General features: G+C 34.9%; 1 protein-coding gene across 1 annotated transcript in view; it reads left to right on the plus strand.

Moving 5' to 3' along the window:
* LOC131801674 (roundabout homolog 2-like) overlaps positions 1 to 22,923 on the plus strand; it is a 310,984-nt gene that overhangs the window by 231,537 nt on the left and 56,524 nt on the right. Inside the window, exons 6-11 of the mRNA XM_059120600.1 lie at positions 428 to 546; positions 2,830 to 3,013; positions 10,361 to 10,630; positions 10,720 to 10,997; positions 11,231 to 11,432; positions 13,334 to 13,416. Of these exons, the coding sequence (XP_058976583.1) occupies positions 428 to 546; positions 2,830 to 3,013; positions 10,361 to 10,630; positions 10,720 to 10,997; positions 11,231 to 11,432; positions 13,334 to 13,416 (1,136 nt within the window). The remainder of the gene's footprint in view (positions 1 to 427; positions 547 to 2,829; positions 3,014 to 10,360; positions 10,631 to 10,719; positions 10,998 to 11,230; positions 11,433 to 13,333; positions 13,417 to 22,923) is intronic.

The raw sequence follows: 22,923 nt of genomic DNA on the forward strand, positions 1-22,923 counted from the left end.
TAACGTCATAACATTTGTTTTTCTCAAGCCGGCATTTCATATTTTAAATTTCAAACAAATGATTTAAAAGCAAGAAAACGAAAAAGCAAACTAGGCAGCCACCAGATGACGCTGCTGCTGCGGTGGTGGTCGTTTATTTGCCTTTTTTTGGAAAATATCCAACAGCATTAGCTAGCATAATTTCTCCTTTCAATTTTATGTGGTGGAGAAAAAAAAACTAAATTTTCCAAACATCTGCTGGAGATATGTATGAGAAATAATAGTCGTTTTACATTTTGTTTGCCTTCTATGTCTCGTTCTCGCGGTCCTCCCTGGAGCGCCCTGTGAGATTTCATTTATGACATTTTTTATTTAAATATTTTCCGCTCAGGTTTTTTTTTACTCATGCTTTCTCTTTGTTTCCCCCTCTCTCTGTGTGTCGTTACAGTTTTGCGTGATGACTTTCGCCCACAGCCAAAGGATACACGTGTGGCCAAAGGAGAAACAGCATTGTTGGAATGTGGGCCACCAAAAGGTATTCCGGAGCCAACATTAATATGGATGAAGGTAAGTTTGTGCCCTAACATCTTTGGGTTTCCTGAAATGCCATTTTGTAATATCACATATATGAGACATTATTAAGTATATATTTGTAAATGTGTGTGTGGAGAGTACATAGGTATGTAAAAACAATAGCAGTTTATTCTTATGGTGCACACATTATCCCTTTTTCACCAACTAAATGGGATGCATGATTTCCCATTGCAGCCAACGCATATTCAAATCATGCATAAAATATTCACATTCACCAGGAAGTGAAATATACCATCTATGATACTTGGTATGAATCGTAAAGCTCAATCAAATCACACAAAATATTGCATATCTTCAGGAGCATAAGACTACCATTGAAAGGATTTAAAGAGAAAGCATTTTTCCTTATATTTGTGTAGAATCCGACAATAAATTTAATATTTGTTCCAAAAATGTTTCAAATATACTTTACTTTATTTATGTTTTGCTCCCTCTCTCCTTCTCCCGCAAAATATGCAATAAAATTCTATACGTATGTATAGATTTTTGTTAACGACACCTGTGCCACCAGCAAGTGCCATGATAAGAAGAAGGTTGAGCGAAAAGGGATGGACGTTAGCCAAATGGAAATGTCATGCAAAATTTATTTCCAACAAATGGCGAAAATACAAAATGGAATGGAATTTGAATAATATTCCAATTGTATGTTGCTTCACTTTTGAACAAAGCAGACTTAATATGGCATGGTTATGTCATGTTTGGGATGCTGAAGTGTAAAAAACAACGGGAAAAAATTCAAAAATTAATAGGGGAAATGAATAAAATTCCGATCCAAATGAATATGGTATTTGGATACAATGTCTGCGAATTTCCAAAAAAAAGAAAGTTATACTGATTATTTTTCAAAAAATTACAGAGATATTGAAAGCTATTTTTTTAAATACCTGAATTTCAATTTTGGAGCTTGGAAAAAAAAACAAAAATCAATTTCGACTTTTTCTAAAAAAAATACTTATTTTTCTCAAAATTGGCATATCTTGAAAACTTTAACGGCAAAAGTTTAGAAATTGGAGTTTTGGCATATTTTCGAAAATAGACTTGCATCGAAAATAGTAAAAAATATCGAAAGATTTAGGCGGCCCGAATGACCATAAATTCCCTCAACTTGGCAGAACTTTCATATTTTTCGAAATTCTAAAATTGCATTTCTACCATTTATTCAAAAATTGCTATATTTTCGAAAATCTTGGATGATATCGAAAAAATTTCCACGGAATACAATTCAGCATAACATGTCATGTTTTTCGAAATTCGGAGCTTGCAATTCTTTTCGATTTTTTGCGAATATTATCGCTACTTTTTATTTTCGAATTTAGAAAAAAAGGCACAGGTGGACATAGACTTAAAACAATTCAGAATAACTTTGTTTTTTTTATAAAATTCGAAAATTACGAATGGAAGAGAGGGTGATATTATCGGTATCGGCTTTTTACAGAATACCACACTTCTTCTCATAGAAGCCCATTAGACCCACCCGTTCTAAGAAATCCCACTTTTCCTCTCGTTGAAGACAATTTGACTTCCTTAGGGAACCCCTACGACCCTTTCCATAGAATTTCATTTGGCTTCCCACGTATTTTGGGTCCTTTTATATACGACCTATATATTTTCACTCAGAAATCCTTTGGGGTTATCACAGATAACCTTTTTGTTGCATCAGAAAATATGTCTTAATGAAATCATATGGGTCTGTAGATCTTTTCATAAATTTTGAATGTCATCTTGAATATTATATGAGACGACTCAATAAACTTTAATAACTTGGCCCTGAGGCTATCTAGACGATGGCCTCTTTGTCCTCTTTGTGAAAATTTTTTACTCTTTCATGATAACAAAGAGAATCATTACGTTTTATATAAAAAAATATAAATATTTGTTTGTGTAAAAATATTGTGTTTTTTGAATAATTCCCAAAGCTTTACCCCAGAACATCTAACTTGATTTGCAAATACACCAGCTATTTGTTTCTCAATCCCTTTTTATTTTTGTAAAATCCAATTCTGAATACTTATGATGCATGACTTTTGAAATATGAAATTTTATAACTCTCGTAAGTGTAGCATACCAAAAACAAGCATAACGTCAATATTTACCCACACACACTCGCACTACAAATACATATTTATAAACATGTATGCCATAAAAGATAAAACAATTTCTTTTCGTATACGATAACCCTAAACCATCTGCTTATGTTTATCTTTTTTTTTTTTTTCTCTTTTTTCTCCTCTATTTGCCTCTTCTTTCGTTTCACAGGATGGCGTTCCTTTGGACGATTTAAAGACGAAATCTTATGGAACCACGTCACGTATACGCATTGTCGATGGTGGCAATTTATTGATAAGCAACGTTGAACCAATTGACGAAGGCAACTATAAGTGTATCGCTCAAAATATTGTCGGTACCCGAGAGTCCAGTTATGCTAAACTAATTGTAGAAGGTAAGTTGTTTTCTCGCACACACACACACATGCCCACATGTATGTGTACCCATCTCGTTTTGATTGAACGCCACAAGAGCTAACCTAACGTTTAGGGAATATTTTGACTTGCCCCAAAATATGAATGATACTTCTCGGAAATACTCGCACAAGTACAAGTTCAAGTTGTGTCGAACGTGATATGTTTACAAAGATGGGTCAATTGACTTGAGTGGTTGACGTATTGACCATTATGATTTGATGGTAGGTAGTGGTGGGCAACCAACCTACCGGTCATTTGCTGACACATGTAAACGCACGGGAAGGTGGTTAACGGAAGCTGTTAACATTTATGATTTCAGTGGGAGAGATATATGAGATTGAGGGGAGTGATATATGTAAGTGATTGATTGGTGGCTGAGGTATTTGTGATTTGCGAATACGCTGACGAGAATGAAAGGAAAAAAATAGTGCTACCATTTTTTATGAATTTTTCTCGGGTGGTGCGTATCTTTAGCGGGAAAATGTAATAGCATTGTGGAAATAGGTTCTTCTAAAAGAAAAGACTAGTAATAGACACATGTTTATTCTGGTAAAATGTTACGATTTCTTGTAGAAATATTTTTTCTCTCTAAAAGATACATTTCTACATAAGAAGATCTTCCAGTGTTCTAAATGAGAAGACCTTCTAGTCCTTCCAATTCTCTTCTATATGAGAAGGCATATTAATGCTCTTCTACTGCTCATCTACATGAAAAGACATTCAAGTGTTTTTCTAAAAAATGTATCCTCTTGCCTTTCTATATATCTTTCAGCTCTTTTGTGTGAGAAGACTCTTCTTTGAAGAAGAGATCTATATGAGAAAAATTTATTCCACTCTTCGATATGAGAAGACCTGCTTCAGTTCTTCTATGTGAGAAGACCTGCTTCAGCTCTTCTATGTGAGAAGACCTGCTTCAGCTCTTCTATATGAGAAGACCTGCTTCAACTCTTCTATGTGAGAAGACCTGCTTCAGCTCTTCTGTGTGAAACTCACTTTTTTTGCTGTAATCCGAGAAGTCGTGGTCGTCAACATAAGAAGACCTTCTGTTTTTTTTTTTCAGAAAAAAAACTTCTGCCCTTTTCCGGGAAGAGTTTCTGCCCTTATCCGAGTAGAACTTTTGCTCTTTTCCGAGAAGACCATCGGCTCTTCTCTGATAATACCTTTTTCTCTTCCGGCTTACGAGCTTCTATTTTTCCTGAGGATATAATGAGCTCTCCTCCGAGAACACTTTGAGATCTCTTAAAGACAATGAACTCTTCTCTGAGAAGGCATATTTTCTCCAATAATACCTTCTGCTCTTCTTCGAAAAATTGTTATACTCTTTTTCGAGAGAACCTACTGCTCTTCTACAAGAAATCTTTGTGTTTATCTCCGAGAGGATCATAAGTAAATCTCTTCCCTAAGAAGAATTTGTGTTCTCCTATGATATGTTCAGCCTTTTACTAAGGATAAAAGTGCAAAAAAATACTAAAAAGATTTTAAACAAATATTTAATGGACAAGTTTTAAACTGTGAAATTTTTGAAATGTAAAATTGAAGACAGTTTTCTTAGAAAAAAGATGGAATTCAAAAAAAAAAAAAAATATATATATATATATATATATATATATATATATATATATATATATATATATATATATATATATATATATATATATATATATATATATACATATATATTAAAGCTTCTCTTCTTTGGGACCGGTATTTCGATAGTCTAGGGGTCATGAAAGACATACTGTGATCCTCATCTAGAAGTTTTATTTTTATTCTCTCAAAGAGAATATTACGTTGTTAAATAGTGCTTCTGTAACATAGACATATTATCTCAATTCAAAAACTTTGCATACTTTTAGGATAGTTACAGATTTTCCCTTAAACAATATAGGCTTTTCTTTGAATTTACTACTACTACTTCAAAAACGTTGAATAATTTTAGGATTTAAAAAAAGAAAAAAAATTTCTTTAATTAAAACTAATTGGCGATCAGGAGAATAAACCAGCTAAAAATTACTTAAAATTACCCATAATAAAGACTATTTCCAAACAATTCCCATACAATGTCAGAACTCACATAAAATTTAACTACCGAAAATTTGAGGTTAACAAAAAGTGCAGACTCTTCGCCTAACAAGTATGGTGCACTTTGTGCACATATTTGCACAGTGCAGTGCTGGTGGTTTCTTCTTCTTTTCCTCGGCAAACATACAATGGAATTTCCCATCAAGTTGATAGGAAAATCAACTGAACAGTCAAATAAAAATCAAAACCATAACTAGCAAAAAAAAAAAAAAAAAGAAAAAAAAAATACTCAAAGGAAAAAAGAACGAAAACAAACAAAAGAAGAGAAACAATTTTAGACAACAACCCAAAGAAAAGAAGCACAGCTGGATTTCGCACGTTTTCTCTATATTTTACATTTGCTTGCTGGCGCGGCATCAGCATATAGAACTTAAAGACAAATATTCAACATTACGGGCAAACAAAAAAGTCAAGTGAATAAACAGTTATGGCGAATTTCGAAACCAAAATAGAGTAAAATTGCAATACCACGAACTGTTAAACAATCCAAATGTCACCAAATTATTTCCTTGTGGCAATAAAAGTATATTAACTCTCTCGTGCTATCCCTCTATATCTTGCTGAGTTGGTAAAATGCAAATGTGCATTGGATATCTTTTATGGCAATTTACCAATCTCAACCATAGATTTTTCCCTTCCCCTATTGAGTTTATCGTTGTATTTGTCTAATAATCGTAAAGAATTTAAATTAATATCTAGGGAAATAAAATTTTACTATGGGAAAGACCGAGAGATAAGCGATAACAATCAATTTTCGAATTCGACATTTAAACCTTCTTTAACGTTCTTCGAAATTGGCCTTCTCTTTGGAATGGTGACACTGTGTTGCGCTCCTGATTTTCCTAACAGATGTAACACTTTCCACATTTTCTCAAATATGAACTCTCTGTTTACATCGCAAGGAAACTTAAAAATCCAAAACAACTACAAAAAATAAACAACCACAACAAATCTTAAAAATCGACATCAACATATCACCATCGTCATCAACAGGAAAATACCATACGCAACATGCTCACATACACCCCGTTCGGTCGCTCTCCATATGCTCATGGTATATTTATATAAGTTTACACTGTTGGATATCTAGCCAGCCATCTTTGCAATGTATCGCATAACTCCATGCATTCAAAGAGTCGTCGCATCCATTTCAAGTGGTTATGCTGGTGGTGGTGCATCATTGCTCCAAAAAAAGGAAGAGTTGAAAGTTTGGCGCCATCAGGGGAATTTTATACAAATATTTGTGATACGTTTTCCTTGGATATTTCCAATATTTTTTTGGCTTTATCCCCTCCGTCTTTCTCCTTCATCTTGTTACCACAGAGCATAATAAAAGACTCAGTGAGTGATATGTTGACGATATCTTGTTGTGGTACTCGTTTGTACCACGGCGTTGCCATTTAAAAAGACATTGGGAAAAATGTTATCACTTGCGACGACGATGACGACGACAACAACAAATGAAATGGAAAACTTTAAGCGCCATGGGTGTGGAAAAATCTTAACAAAAACAAAAGATATTTCACTTTTCTTTCTTTCAGGCGTTTGGGGTATATAATATCCATAGTACATGTTTTTTGTTTGTTCAATTACGAATATGTCAGTTTTTCCAGAGGTTTTATGTGTATTGTGTTGTTTCTCCTTTTATGGTGGTTTATTTATGCAATAAAATTGTTTGATTTAAACAGATTTTGCATGAACAGAAAATAAACAATAAACAATAACAAGGAGAAGAATAACAAACAAAATAATGGGTGGTTTAAATTTAAGGGAATATAGAAATAAAATAGGAGAAAGTTATCACCAGTCACATTATAAAATTGTCATTAGCGATATTTTTTGTGATAAAGTTGTATCTTTTAATGCGGAAAATTAAAATTTTCTAAACTGATATTTTTCTATCACTGATATTTTTCTATTAGAAAATTATCACCAGTCATATTTTTCCATGAGAAAATTATCACCAGTCATATTTTTCCATGAGAAAATTATCACCAGTTATATTTTTCTATGAGAAAATTATCACCAGTGATATTTTACTATGAGAAAATTATCACCAATGATATTTTTCTATGAGAAAATTATCACCAATGATATTTTTCTATGAGAAATTTTTTACCAGTGATATTTTTCTATTAGAAAATTATCACCAGTTATATTTTTCTATTAGAAAATTATCACCAGTTATATTTTTCTATTAGAAAATTATCACCAGTGATATTTTTCTATGAGAAAATTATCACCAGTGATATTTTTCTATGAGCAAATTATCACCAGTGATATTTTTTTATGAGAAAATTATCACCAGTGATATTTTTCTATGAGAAAATTATCACCAGTGATATTTTTCTATGAGAAAATTATCACCAGTTAAATTTTTCTATTAGAAAATTATCACCAGTTATATTTTTCTATGAGAAAATTATCACCAGTGATATTTTTCTATGAGAAAATTATCACCAGTGATATTTTTCTATGAGAAAATTATCACCAGTGATATTTTTCTATGAGCAAATTATCACCAGTGATATTTTTCTATGAGAAAATTATCACCGGTGATATTTTTCTATGAGAAAATTATCACCAGTGACATTTTTCTATGAGAAACTCATCGCCAGTGATATTTCTTCATCAGTGATATTTATATGATAGTATCTATAAGAAAATTATCACAAGTGATATTTTCTGTAAGAAAATTATCCTCAATAATATTTTTCTATAGGAAAATTATCACCATGGATATTTTTATACCCTCGGCCATATGGCTAGGGAGGGTATATACCATTTGATACGGTGAAAACGTGCCTAGTCGAAATAACGGTTTTAGAAAATATCTGTCCACTCCATCAAGTACCTCCCCCAAAAAGTGTCCAAATTTTTAATAATTACAACGCTTATAAAATGTCATGTAACAGTCCCATTGACTTCAAATTTCAACTATCCCAATATTTTTATTAACCCAAGGTCTGGTGTTAAGATGGAATATATCGGTCCACTCCTTCTGGTAGGTCCCCCATAAATGATTGAAATTTTCAGAAAAAATATATTTTCTGCACAAAAAGAAACACGACAATCCAATTTTGCTCCAACTTTGCAAATCCTAATATATACGTCAGTGCCAGGTCTGGTGCGGAAATGGACAATATCGGTCCTCTCTATCAAGTACCTCCCCCAAAAAGGGTCAAAATTTTGAATAATTACAACGCTTATAAAATGTGATGTAAGATTCCGATTGTCTTCAGATTTCACACATCCTACTATTTTTATGAACCCAAGATCTGGTAGTAAGACGGAATATAGCGGTCCACTCATTCTGGTACCTCCCCCACAAAAGGTCGAAATTTCGAATATCCATTGAGCTCATAAGACGCGAAATTAACATTCGATTCCATTTAGACTTGGCACGTCTGAATATTTCTATCAACACAGGATCTGTTATAAAGACGGTAAAGAGCGGACCATTCTCTGGTTCGTACCCTGCAAAGAGTCAAAGATTTGAATGACCAAAACATTTACAAAATCCGAAATAATCATCAGGTTCTCTATATATTTAATACATACAAACATTTTTGCTAACACAAGATCTGGGAAGATGGGATACCACCCCACAAAGGCTCAAAATTTTGTATATCCATAATGCTCATAAAAAGCGAAATCAACATCCGATTCCATTCCAGACTTGGTACATCGCAATGTTTCCATCAACACAAGATCTGTTATAAAGATTGGAGAGATCGGACTATTTATTTTGCTACCTGCCCCACATAGGGTTCAAGATTTTAAAAACCAAGCGAAATAAGCATCCAACTCTCCTCAAATTTCACACATACAAACATTTTTGTTAACGCAAGATCTGTTGTGCAGATGCTATATATCTGCGAACCCCTTCTGGTAGCTCACCCACAAAGGGTCACAATTCTCAATACTTTTATCTGTCATAAATTGCGAAACCACTCAGCGATTCTTTACAACTTGCTATATCTAAATATATGTCTCTCAACCAGAATCCTGAGATGAATATGAAAAATTTCGATTTTCTTATAATTTCGGCCACACCAATATTTGTATCTGTATTAGATAAAGCATGAAAATGGAATACTCCAGTCGACTGTATCTGGTACATTACGTGTATAATAGTAACAGAAGTCAAAATATTTTTAAATAATCGGACATTGGCTGAAGGCATACATCTGTTGGGAAAAACCGACCGATACTTTTTTAATTGTTCTATAAGTAAATGAAAAAGAAAAAAAAAACTCACTAATGAATCTAACATTAAAAATATCACCTGCGATATTTTTCTTGGTCATCGTCAAAATTATGCAACATTTTTTGTTTTTTTTTTTTTTTTTCTTTGTAAACCAAAACATCACTTTTACATTTTTTTCCTCATATCTCTTCTCAACAAGTTTTGACAAATTTTAAATGAAATTTTCTTTTTCTTTAGCATTGTTTGTGAAGTGTTAACAACAGCCGGATACAAAGTTTTAATGTTCTTGAAAAATTGTATCTGTTGACCGACCACTTGTTCCGGTGACATAAACAAATAGTTTCAACTTTGTTTTCTTCCCCTCTTTTGTTGCAACAACATTTCATTAAGGAAAACTATATGTGTGGCATCTGTCTCCCATTCTCTTCTACTCCGCCAGGCAACTACGAGCAAAGTTTCTGCACATTTCCTGGCTTTTTTCTCGTCTTCTTTTTTGTTTCGCATAATAAAAATTTTAAAACAATAAGTCTTAGTAAGTCATTAGTGGTATAATTTTTGCAATCTTATTTTTCTCGTGGTCAGAGTTGGATGGCAGCTGGTTGTGTGGCTGCTCCTTGCCTTTGCTCGGAATTTCCCCCTTAGATGACCACAACTTGAGACTCATTTATTTCCTTAAACTTTGTATGTGTGTGGGAGAGTTTTTCTTCTATCCCTTTCCCAGCTGTGAGCAATAACCTGTCTAGCTGGACCATTGGGGAGTGCTGTATAAAAATTAAAAACAAGAAGCTGACAATGTTAAGGAAAAGTTTACGACTTTACCTTAAGCAATATTAACATTTCAAGTGTCATTCTATTTTTGTAAAACGACCAACCGACCGACGACCACCACAAGAGCCAAAAACTCTTCAACCCAGCTAAAGTATATACTTGTCCCAGGGCACAAGGCTTAAAGAACTTTATTAATTTCAGAAACAAAAAAAAATACTTTAATTGCTCTTGTTTTATTTTCATCTCCTTCATTCTGTCGTTGCAGTTAAACCCTATTTTATGAAGAAACCCCAAGACTTAACCATGCTGTCTGGCCAAACGGCAACCTTTCATTGTTCTGTGGGTGGTGATCCACCACCCAAGATTTTGTGGAAAAAGGAGGAGGGTAATATACCAGTTTCCCGTGTCAGCATACAACCGGATGACAAAGGTTTAGAGATTTTCAACATTGTGCCCGAGGATGAGGGCACCTATGTGTGTGAGGCTCTCAATTCGGTGGGTCAGATTAGTGCCCGGGCCTCATTGACTGTGCATGGTAAGTTAAATGGCGGTTGGCCTTACTTGGCCTCTCCATCTACCTCACTATTAATTAATGTATTACTCTCGTTTTTCTTCTCGTTCCAGCACCACCCACCTTTATTGTCAAGCCCCAAGACAAAAAAGTCGGCCTGAATGGTGTCGCCCTATTCCCCTGTGTGGCCGATGGCAATCCACCACCTTCTGTGTTCTGGACCAAGGAGGGTTCCAGCACTCTTATGTTTCCCAACAACTCATATGGACACTTGCATGTTTCACTCGAAGGCACTCTCCAAATCAACGGAGTACAAAAGGATGATGCTGGCTATTATGTCTGTTCGGCCTTTAGTGTTGTCGATTCCACAACAATTCGAGCATTTTTACAGGTAAGCTGAAGAACGCTGTTGTTGTTGTTGTTGTTGTTGTTGGCGTTAACAAGGCAACGATGATGGTTGTCAGGATCCTTTTAACAAACACATACAACCACACATACCGGGGAATAACAAACCAATACACTCCCACACATCTTGTGAAGGCTTGTGTGGTGGTTTGGTTTTGCAAAAAAGCTTGTCTCATTTTCTTTGTATTAATTTAAATCTTACTTCAATCATTGCCATAGGTTACGTCTGTAGATGATACCCCACCGCCCATCATCCAAATTGGTCCTTCAAATCAAACTCTACCCAAGGGCAGTGTTGCCATGTTACCGTGCCGTGCTTCAGGACATCCAACACCACGCGTCAAGTGGTATCGTGATGGCACCACCCTACAAAGTGGTAATCGTTATACCATTGTTCAGGGTGGTTCTCTTCGGATTGATGGTAAGTAGTGAATGGAAAACAGAGGGGGCTGAGAGGAGAAAAATCAAAATTCAAAGTGTTTGAATGGAAATTTTTGTGCAAATTATGAGAGCTTATTTTGCAATGACGAATTTTAACTTGTGATATTTTTTATAGGAAAGTGATAAAATACAAATGTCGCTATTACAAAATTATTTCCAGTGATATTTTTCTGAGAAAACTTTACTACCATTCTGTAAGAAAAGTAACACTTTTGATATTGGACATATGAGAAGATTGACACTAGTGATATTTTACTATTAGAGAATTTTCACCAGTGGGAATAGTTACCAGTGAATTTTTTAGCCATATGGCTATAGAGGATATATTTCATTTGATACGGCCAAAACGTGCCTAATCGAAATAACAGTTTTAAAACCTAGGTATCTTTGGACCAAATCCGTTTCAGAACATTAGGAGTCGATCTAGCGATGTCCGTCCGTCCGTTCGTCCGTTCGTCCGTCTGGCTGGCTGGTGCGCACGATAACTCTCGATGGGAGTATCGAACTTGAAATATTATTATCAAACTTAGATCTAGTTCTGAGATGGGCAATATAGGTCCACTCCATCTGATACCTCGCCCACAAAATGTTAACATTTTCAAAGTACTTAATTTACTACATAGTAATAGGAAGGATAATCCGATATTGCTCAAACTTTGTAAATCCTAATATTTGCATCAGTGCTAGGTCATGTGCGAAAATGGACAATATGGGTTCACTCCATCAAGTACCTCCCCCACAAAGGGTCAAAATTTTGAATAATTATAACTCTTATAAAATGTGATGTTAAAGCCCGACTGTCTTCAATTTACACATATCACAATATTTTTATTAGCCCAAGGTCTGGTGTGAAGATGGAATATATCGGTCCACTCCTTCTGGTACCTCATCTACAAGAGTTAATATTTTTAATATCCATGAAGCTCAAAAAACGCGTAACTAACATCTGATTCTCTTCAGACTTCGCACATCTCCATATCAGCACTAGATTTGTTATAAATATGGTAGAGATTCGACCATTAATTCTGGTACCTCTCACACAAAGGGTCAAAGCTTTGAATAACCAAAACGATCATAAAATCCGAAATAAGCATCCGGATCTCTTCAAACTACACACGTCACAATATTTCTATTAACCCAAGGCTTGGTGTGAAGACGGGATATATCGGTGTACTCCTTCTGGTATCTCCCCCACAAAGGGTCAAAATTTTGAGTATCCATGAAATCATAAAGCGCAAAATTAGCATCCGATTCCATTCAGACTTGGCACATCTCAATATTTTTATCAACACAAGATCTGTATAAATGGTCGATTTTCTTCAAATTTTGCACATATCAATATTTTTATCTGTATTAGATAAAGTTTGAAAAAGGATTCATTTTGTCCGCTATATCTGATACCTCACGCATATTTTCAAATTTTCCAAAAATTTGGACATACCTCATATAAAGTATAGGAAGAATTCGATATATTCCAAATCTGGCACATTGCAATATTCATATCAGTCTTAGGTAAGATACGAATTGGTCAATATTGGCCAACTGCATCGGAACATCCCACATAAATTGTCAACAGTTTGAATAATCATGACTCAAGGCTGGGGGTATACATCTGTCGGAAAAACCGACTGATACTATTTTACTTGTCTAGTAACATTTTGTTACTAATAAAGTTTTCTCAATAAATATCACGAATAACATTTCCAAAAAAAAAAAAAAAAAAAAAAATTAATAAATAAATAAAATATCACTTAATATATATTTATAGAAAAATTATCATTAGTAATTCTTTTTAAGAATCTTAATTTAATTTTGTATGTCGCAATTTTCAATATCTAATTTTCATAAATTTCATCTCTTTTTCTCTATCTCCCAATTTAGATCTCCAACTAAGCGATTCTGGCCTCTATACCTGTACGGCCTCATCGGAAAGTGGTGAAACCTCTTGGTCGGCAACGTTAACGGTAAGTAACTGTTATGGAATAACAAAATTAAAATTTACTACAGCCATTATTATTAATTAGTAAACAACAAATTACAACAAAAATATCAACATTTTTATTGACATTTTGTTGTTGTTTGGCCCCTGATGTGCACAAAATTTAATTAGTCGTAAATCCTTTTGGTATTTTTTATTATTGGTCGCCCCGGTTTTTTTCTTTTATTTCGGGTTTTTGTGGTGTGTTAAACATTTTGTTTTAGCGCTTGTAAATACTTGGAAACCAAATGAAATTGAATCATAAAAATGCTTGAAGAACAAAACATAAAATTTAGTGAAATGGAAAAACGATCTCTGTGTGTGGGTGTTTTGTTTCGGCGATTTGACTAATTAAATTTTCGGCGAAAAGCCACAACAATGAGGAGAAACCTCATAAAAGTCTTGTTTTTTGTTTGGGGTGAAACGATTTGAAGAATAATTAAATTAAGCATAATTTTGTGTTTAACAAAACGTTCGCTGTAATAGAATTCAGATTATGCCGGTGTTACGGGTGTGTACATATACAGGGTGAAATAAAAAACTGCAACCAACTCCAGACTGCTGTCATTTCTAAGCCACTCGTTGTGTGTACATATACAAGGTGAGATAAAAAACTGCAACCAACTTCAGACTGCTGTCATTTCTAAGCCAATCGTCCGACAGCTGTTAAATTTATTCCAGTGATAGCTCATTATATTGTTTATAAACGTACAAAAGCATTTTTATGAGAGTTTTCCAGAAAAACATTTATTCGTGATGGAATCCAAGCGTCATAGTGTGATTTCTTTATATTTGGCTGGAAACCCTCTAGTGGCTATCATTAGAGCACTCCAGCATTTAAATGTGAATAATTCTTTTGTGTCTCGTACCTTCCCTCGTTACCGTGATACTGGTAGCGTAGCCCGACGTCAAGGAAGTGGACTAAGAAAACACTAACATCAACAGAAATGGTTCGAAAAGTAATGAAGCGACTTGTTCGAAAAATGGCTCGTAAGCTGAACATATCGCAATATTCCATTCGGTAAATATTGAAAAATGAGCTCGGGGTAAAGCCATTGAAATTCCAAAAAGTGCAAGAACTTACACCGTAACAGAAAGAAAATAGACTCAAAAGAGCTCAAGAGTTGCTTCACTCGGCCAAAAGTGGTGAACTTCCGAATTTGGTTTTCTTCGATGAGAAAACATTCGTTGTCCAGCAGTTTGTAAAGAAACAAAATGATTGTGTTTACTTGCCAAAGAGGTCAGCTGAAAATGTGCACCTTCGGTGGCCCACCAGAACTGAAGCGCCGGCCATGGTGATGGTGTGGGCCGCCATAATAGCCGATTGCCGACCGTGGCTTCAGAAGTAATGCCGAATATAATTGCGAAAATATTCTGGAGGGTGTATTAAAGCCTTGAGCACGCAAACATTTTGGCGGCAGACCTTGGACATTCCATCCAAGAATGTTTACAAAATGAGGTTCCTCGCTTCATTCCTAGCGCACAATGGCCACCAAAATCTCCGGACACCATTCCGTTGGACTATTGTGTCTGGAGTAGTTTGGAAAGCAAGGTTGGCACTAAAAAATACCAAAGTGTCGATCACCTCAAGAAAGTGCTTCGCCGGAAATGGGCCAAAATTCCGCCAATTCGAACAAATCTAAACTTATTCAAAAAATTGGTGCTATTTCCGACATTTTTTGCTTTCATTCAATAAAATTTAAAAAAAATGTAAAAATTATGGCGTTTGACTTTGTTGCAGTTTTTTCTATTTCACCCTGTATAGATGAGCATGAATTTATTAATTATTCTATGACAAATTGTAATCAACCTGACGCGTTTCTTCGCACAAAAGGGATTGAATAATATCAGATTTTACTGACAATTCTGACTTAAAAAAAAATGTATTTCATTAAGCATTCGGACTGATAATGTGGTTTTAATATCAAAATTTATCGGATGCCGTGGTTTTTATAAAAAAAAAAAAACTATTAGGAAGAATTCTTCAAGAATATCCTTGTTTTCATAAGGAAACTGAAGGAAAAACACGGATTGTACAGGATAACTAAATGTATAATAGGATTTCCATAACAAAACTTAACTCATAACGCGGTTTTCAAAATAAAATTATACGAATAATTCGATTTTCAAAATGGCTATTTATTCATATTATATCAATGGGGGGATAAATAATTTATAATTTTCCCATACTTCTGTTTTTTTTTTTTTTCGAGTAGAAATTCAAAACAACAAGAGCTATTTAGACACACAAAACATTATTTTTTTTCATGTCCTCAAATTTGCATTTTAATTGTTGATGGCCCCAACAAGTCCAAGAGTTTAGAAAAAAGTCATATGTGGTAATTCAATTACCCCCATCAAGTCGTGATAATAGATAAACGACCATATTTTCAATTGGATCGGGGCATGACAAGAGAAAATGAAAACAAACAGTAAATTCTATGAGTGGTACCGCTTCCTATTACCCTATTCTGTGGCCTGGAGTAAATCATTCTATGAGAATAGAGACCACCGCTGTGTTGGAACTCAAGTGGTTGTGGGAAGAATCATGGAAATCGAACGAAGAAGTTCCTCCAAGAGTGGGATTTTGTTTGTTGACTCGGCCAGACAAAAGGGACTTTTTGTTATTCTTTGTCCGAGATTTTTTTGTTTTTTTTTTTTCTTTTTTCAAAAAAGCCAAAGCAAATAATTACAGACTTACCCGGGAGTCTTATCAAGTTATTTGGAAACGTGTATTGGCATATTAATTAGGTGAAGCTTGGAAGCAGCATTATGTGAGTTTATAATAAATATATCATTATTTTGTGGGTTCTGGTTGTCGTCGTTGTCTGTGTCTGTGTCTGTGTCTGCGGACCACCAACATAGCGAGGCGGCAATGCCATCTTTGTGCTTGACTAAATTTTGTTAAAAGAAATTTTAATGAAGTCCAGATGGAAAAGGAATTTTTAATTTAGATTTTTTAATAAAAAAATCAAAGCGGGCTTTTTTTTTGTTTTGCTCATAAAAATTTCCATTTATATTGGCAATCTTCTCCTCCATTTTGTGTGGCCTTAATAATTTCCATGCATGTTTCATATTTTTCCATGCAAGTTTCATAAAATTTACCTTTACAAAATCTGGCCCACAATTTGTTTATCCTTTCATGTTTGATCTATGGCATACCTTCTCTTACTCTTCAACTAGTTTTTTCCTCTCTCTCTCAGCTTTCAATTACCATAACCAAAAGCCATTCAATTAATTATTTAACAAATAGAAGACCAAACAAAAACCAAAGGCTCCAAACAAAAAATATTGAGAAAATATTATGATTGATGTTCTTTCTGCAATAGCATGGCAAAGCATGAGGGAGGGGGAGAGAGAGGCAGTGCAAAAAATATTTAAAACCAACTTGGTCTGTCGGTGTTAGCTCGGTTTGTTACATTCAAGTACCGATGCAGTAGTAGTCAATACTATTCAAGTTGCAAACATTCATGTATGGAGACAAGTGCACTCGGCATGACTGGCAGCCGTGTCTGAAAAAAAGTTTGTCTGTCCCCATTGGCGTCTGCAAGCAGCGTTTGCCTACCCTTCTTTGCAAAGCAAATGTTGCCGTCGATATGCGTAACTCTTGTACTTTGCACAATGAACCATTCATTCCGCCAGCCAGCCATCCATCCAACCATCCAATGAACCATTCAACAGCAAATACCATTCGTCTCCAACAACAACAACAACATCGAGAGCAACAACAACAACAAGCATCAGCTATAAAAAGCCAATCTGTTATGTTGCGGTCATGATTGTTACAACCCTATCCAAAAGCTATAAAAACAAAATAAAAAATCCAATTCAGAAGTTGTATCAACAAAAACAAGAGAGGTGGAAAGGAAGAATGCCGTACAGGGAGGGAGTGAGAGATCGAATCGGAGCCAGCCGCCTCAGCCACAAATATTGTGAACAAGAAAAATAGTGCCGTTTGTTACAGAAATTAATGACTCCGTTTTTTTGTTTGTATGTAGCTGTGCTCCATCATATTATGGCCAAGTTTCATTTTATAAATATTTGCATAGTCGGCATTACGGTGGAACAGTGGGGGCGAAAATGTTAGGGATGGATGTATAAATCTCTAATTTTTGTAGAAAATGTTAATGAAACAAATTCAAAATCTTCAGATTTTCAAAAATAAAGAATCCTTAAAAAGCTTTTGTTATTGCTGCTTTAGAGTAACATAATTTAGAAAGCTTTCAGGAGTGAGATTATTTTATTAAAATATTGTTTAAAGCTTTCAAACATCAACATTAATGGGAACTCCTAGTTGGATATTTAATGGTTTCTTAAAAGTTTTTATTCAAAAGAAGAGCAGAAAAGCTTCCTTAATTTCTATTGGCACAATCATGGTAGAAGAATACAGGTAGCAACAACGCTTGGGAAAATTGGTATGTTCAAAATTTTAAAATGTATTGGCAAAAATAAGTAGATTTTTATTCACTTTCTTATACAGAAAGGATTTTGTTATAATATGTATGTTTCAAATTGTTTTACAAATTTATATTTAAATATATAAATTTAGGGGTAGCTTTTTTTAAACCCTTGGATATCGTAGCTTTTATTAGAAAAATAAGCGGATAACGCAGTTTTCAATATAGAAATCTGCGGATAAACTGGATTTCATTACAATAGTACATGGATAACTAAGTTATCTGAAAAATATGAATTTAACCCGGTTTTCAACATACACATTTATGGATAACCCGAATTTAATTTAAAAAAGTGTCAGTCGGCCGACAGATTGATACCCTCAGCCTTTATCCCTTTATTATCATTTATAATATTGAACCTCTATAGGAGAGCTACCAATGGAATAGAACAATATTTTCCATTTAACTTATGACCTTAGTCTGATATAATCATTGGAGGTGACAATTTTGGATAATGTGTATATACTTTTTTAAATTGCTCAACTTTTTTGGGAAGTCACCCCGTACAGGGTGAGATAAAAAACGTCATAGTTTTTATATTTTTTCTTTAAATTTTATTGAACGAAGGAAAAAAATATCGGGAATAGCATCAAATTTTATAAAAAGTTTAAATTTGTTCGAATTTGGTCACCTTTGGCACGAATTATGGCCTTTAAAGGGCCAATGAAACCGTCACACGCTGCCCGAACGTTGCTCTGCGGTATTTTGGCCTATTCCCGGCGAAACGCTTGCTTGAGGTAATCGACACATTGATATTTTTTAGTGCCAACCTTGCTTTCCAAAATACTCCAGACACAATAGTTCAACGGATTGGTATCCGGAGATTTTGGTGGCCATTGCGCGCTGGAAATGAAGCGAGACAGCTCATTTTGTAACCATTCTTGGGTGGCGCATGCTGAGTGCGATGGTTCTGAGTCCTGTTGGAATGTCCAAGGTCTACGGCCAAAATGGTTGCATGTCCAAGGCATGCACCCTTCAGAATAATTTTGCGATAATATTCGGCATTTATTCTGACGCCACGGTCAATTAATACAAGCGGAGAGCGACCATCGGTTGTTATGGCGGCCCACACGAAGGTGCACATTTTCAGCTGACCTCTTTGGCAAGTAAAAAAGATCATTTTGTTTTTTTACAAACTGCTGGACAACGAATGTTTTCTCATTGGAGAAAACAAAATTCGGCACTTCACCACTTCCGGCCAAGCGAGGCAACTCTTTAGCTCTTTTGAGTCTATATTCTTTCGGTAGCGGTACAAGTTCTTGCACTTTTTGGAATTTCAATTTCTTTACACCGAGTTCATTTTTCAATATTTTCCGAATGGAATATTGCGATATGTTCAGCTCACGAGCCCTTTTTCGGCCACTGCGTCGCTTCTTTACTTTTCAAACCATTTCTGCTGATGTTGCTGTTTTCTTCCGTCCACTTCCTTGACATCGGGCTACGCTAAAGATTTGTTCACATTTAAATGCTGGAGTGCTCTATCGATAGCCACTTGTGGTTTTCCAGCCAACTAAAAAGAAATTACACTATCACGCTTGAATTCCATCACAATTAACTTTTTTTCTGAAAAATTCTCACCAAAATGCTTTTGTACCCTTGTAAACAATATAATGAGCTGCCACTGGAATAATTTTAACATCTGTCGGATGAGTGGCTTAAAAATTGATCCTCTGTGGGAGGGGTGCCAGAAAGAGAAGGCCGATGTGTTGCATCTCCATAATAGATCTTGTGTAGTATTAGGTTGTTTCAAGTTGCCTAATGTTAGTTTATTCAAAATATTGATCCGTTGTGGGGGAGGTAGCAGAAGGAAAAGTTCGTTATATCCGTTTCTCATACCTTATCTTGTGTTGGTAGAATTATTGGAATGTGCGAATTTTGAAGACAATAGGGTCCTTATTTCACATTTCCTAATAGTTATTATTATGCAAAAAGTTAAACCGTTGTGAGAGATGTAAGAAGGTGTGAGGCAATATATCCCTTGTTATTAAAAATTTTGACTTTTGTGGAGGAGGTACCAAAAGGTGTGAGCCGGTATTTCCCACATTCACACCCAATCTTGTAATGGTTAAATTATTGGGATGTGCAAAATTTACAGAAAATCTGATGCATATTTCGCTTTTTATGAACGTTTTAGAAATTGCAAATTTGGACCCTTTGTGGGGGATGTACTAAAGGAGTTGTCCGATCTTGTCCTTTCTCGCACCCAATCTTGCGGTAATGCAAATATCACGATATGCACAGTTTGAACAAAATCAGATTATCCGTTCTCTTTCTATGCGGTAAATTATTTTCTATGAAAATGTTGACCTTGTGTGGGGAAGGAGGAATGGAACGATATTGTCCATCTCCGAACTTTATCTAAGTTTGACAAAAATATTACGATATACCAAGTTTGGACCAAATCGGCGAATACTCCCTTCGAGAGTTATCGTGCCCACCAGCCAGCCAGACGGACGGACGGACGGACTCTCTAAATCGACTTCAAATGTCCTGAAACGGATTTGGCCCAAAGAGACCTAGGGTCTTAAACTGTTATTTCGACTAGACATGTTTTGACTGTAACCCTCTCTAGACATATGGCTGAGTGTATAAGAAGACAATAGTTACCGTAGTTTTTGATCTTTGGGTCAAGTAGTTTTATTAGAAAGATCTACAGATACAGCATTTGTCGTGCAGATAATTAACGGAAAGCTTGTTTTTCTTTAGAAAAATCTTCGGATAAAATGGTTATCCATTAAAAAAATGTATACATTCAATATTTTATGATTTTTATTTTGTAATTGAAAAAAAAAAAAAACAATTATCTCCCACTGTTCCCTAAAAATGCATTTGCCAACAACTGTTGTACTGTGGGTAATTTTTAACATATTTTCCTTTGCAATATAATGGTCGTTTGTATCGATATCAGAATGTATTAATGATACATAATGACATTTTGATAACGAAATGTTGTTGGTTATCTACATATTTGTTGGACCATTTTTTTCGGTATTGGATATTGCATTCCGTTTTATACCCTACACCACATAGTGGTAAGGGTATTATGTCTTTGTGCATTTGTTTGTAACATGGAGAAGGAAGCGAGATAGATCCATAGTTACTTTTGAGGATCTCCATAGAATCACTTTCTGAGTTGATTTATGCATGTCGGTCCGTCTGTCCGTCCGTCCGTCTGTCCATCCGTCTGTGAACAAAATGCAGGTCGCATTTATTGTCCGATTGAGATGAAATTTTGCACAAATCCTTTGTTTGGCCCAAGGACGAACCCTATTAGAGAAAATTGGAGATAATCGGTCAAAATTTAGATATAGCTCCCATATATATCTTCGTCCGATTTGCCTTTTATTGTGCACCAAACGTGTAATATCAGTCCGAATAGTTTGGATTTTGGCACATACAACCAAATTAGGCCTAAAAATAAGTATACCAAATTTGATCGAAATCGGTGCAGATATAACTATAGCTCCCATATACATTGTTCATCCGATTTGTTATTTTTGTCCTCCGCAGCCGTAGTATGCACTTTGTAACAACAATATTTGGGGAAATATATCTAATGCAGCTCAGAAATATCTTTGCCAAATTTTATCGAGATCGGTTCAGATTTGTATATAGCTTCCATATACACTGGTGGCCAAAACTAAAGCAACTTAAATCGCAAAGACAATAAATGTCCTGTAACTTTTACAAAAATAAACAAATCGTAATTATTTTTCCAGTTTTAAATGAGGGGTTTAATTCACTTTTAAGAAACTAAAAATAAAAATACAAAAATAATTTTGAACGAAAAAAATGGAGTGGAAAACTAAAATTACCCAATTTTTGCTTGGTCAAAACTAAAGCAACTTTTGATTTTTCATTTTAAAATAATTAAATTTTGGCTAGTAGTCGATAGCATAACCATTATTTTTGATAGCAGCTGCACACCTGCGAGGCATTGAATCTATAACACGCTCAATTTGATCCTTGGGTGTGCTTTCCCAGGCACCCCGAATTCTTTAGAAAATGTTGTGCTTATTTATTTCCGAATCTCGTTTGATCTTCCTATCTACGATACTCCAAAGGTTTTCTATGGAGTTTAGGTCAGGTGATTGTGCCGACCATAACAAAACATCAATTTTTGACTCCCGCAACCAATATTTGACAAGTTTTGATACAAGTTTGGGATCATTGTCATGCTGAAACACCTAAATCAGCCGAATATTTTACTCAGCGTAAGGGAACAACGTGATGTCCAACACATCTTTGTAAACAAACCGATCCCCAACTTCCTTTATTTTATGGATAGGTGCAAGTCCATAGAAAGAAAAACAGCGCCACACCATTTTTGACCCTCCCTCATGCTTCACTGTACCTTTGCAACACTGCGGCTTGAGTCCTTCATTTTTTGGTCTTCTCACCGTAAAATTTTTCACGTCTGAGCCTTTAATATTAAACGTAGACTCGTCCCAGAAATAATGTTTTTTTCCATTGAGCTTGATTCCACTTAATATTATCGTTTCCGAAAGCCTTTTTGATTTTTTCAGATATAAATGGTTTTTTGATGTCTTACGGGCATCCAGACCAGCTGCCACTACTCGTCTACGCACTGATCTCGAGCTTATGTCCAATGATTGCTCTCTCACCAATCCAGCTGAACTCTTAAATAGTTGTTTTTTATTTCTCTCACAATTTGTGGATCAGTACGGGCTGAAGTTTTTCACGGCCTTCATCCGTTATAGACTGTTACGACTGATCCAGTTTCAAAAAACCGACTTAGTATACAGAAATAATTATAAAATCACATAAATATTTATGAAATATTTCTCGGAAATCATTTTCTGTGATATGTTGTTTTGATAGTCACTGATAATTTGCTGTTTTATTCAGGTACTGTAATTGCTTCTAGCCATTTTTTAAATTTTTTGGGCAGTACTTAGAAAACGAAAAGAAAAACACATACTGTTGTAAAAAACTTCTCAAAAAGGATTTATGACAAGCGAAATTGTCGAAGGAAGCAAAAATCGATAAATATCACAGTAAATACAACTGAAATT

This window comes from Musca domestica, unplaced genomic scaffold (assembly GCF_030504385.1).
Source record: "Musca domestica strain aabys unplaced genomic scaffold, Musca_domestica.polishedcontigs.V.1.1 17, whole genome shotgun sequence".
In the NCBI taxonomy this organism is placed as follows: domain Eukaryota; kingdom Metazoa; phylum Arthropoda; class Insecta; order Diptera; family Muscidae; genus Musca; species Musca domestica.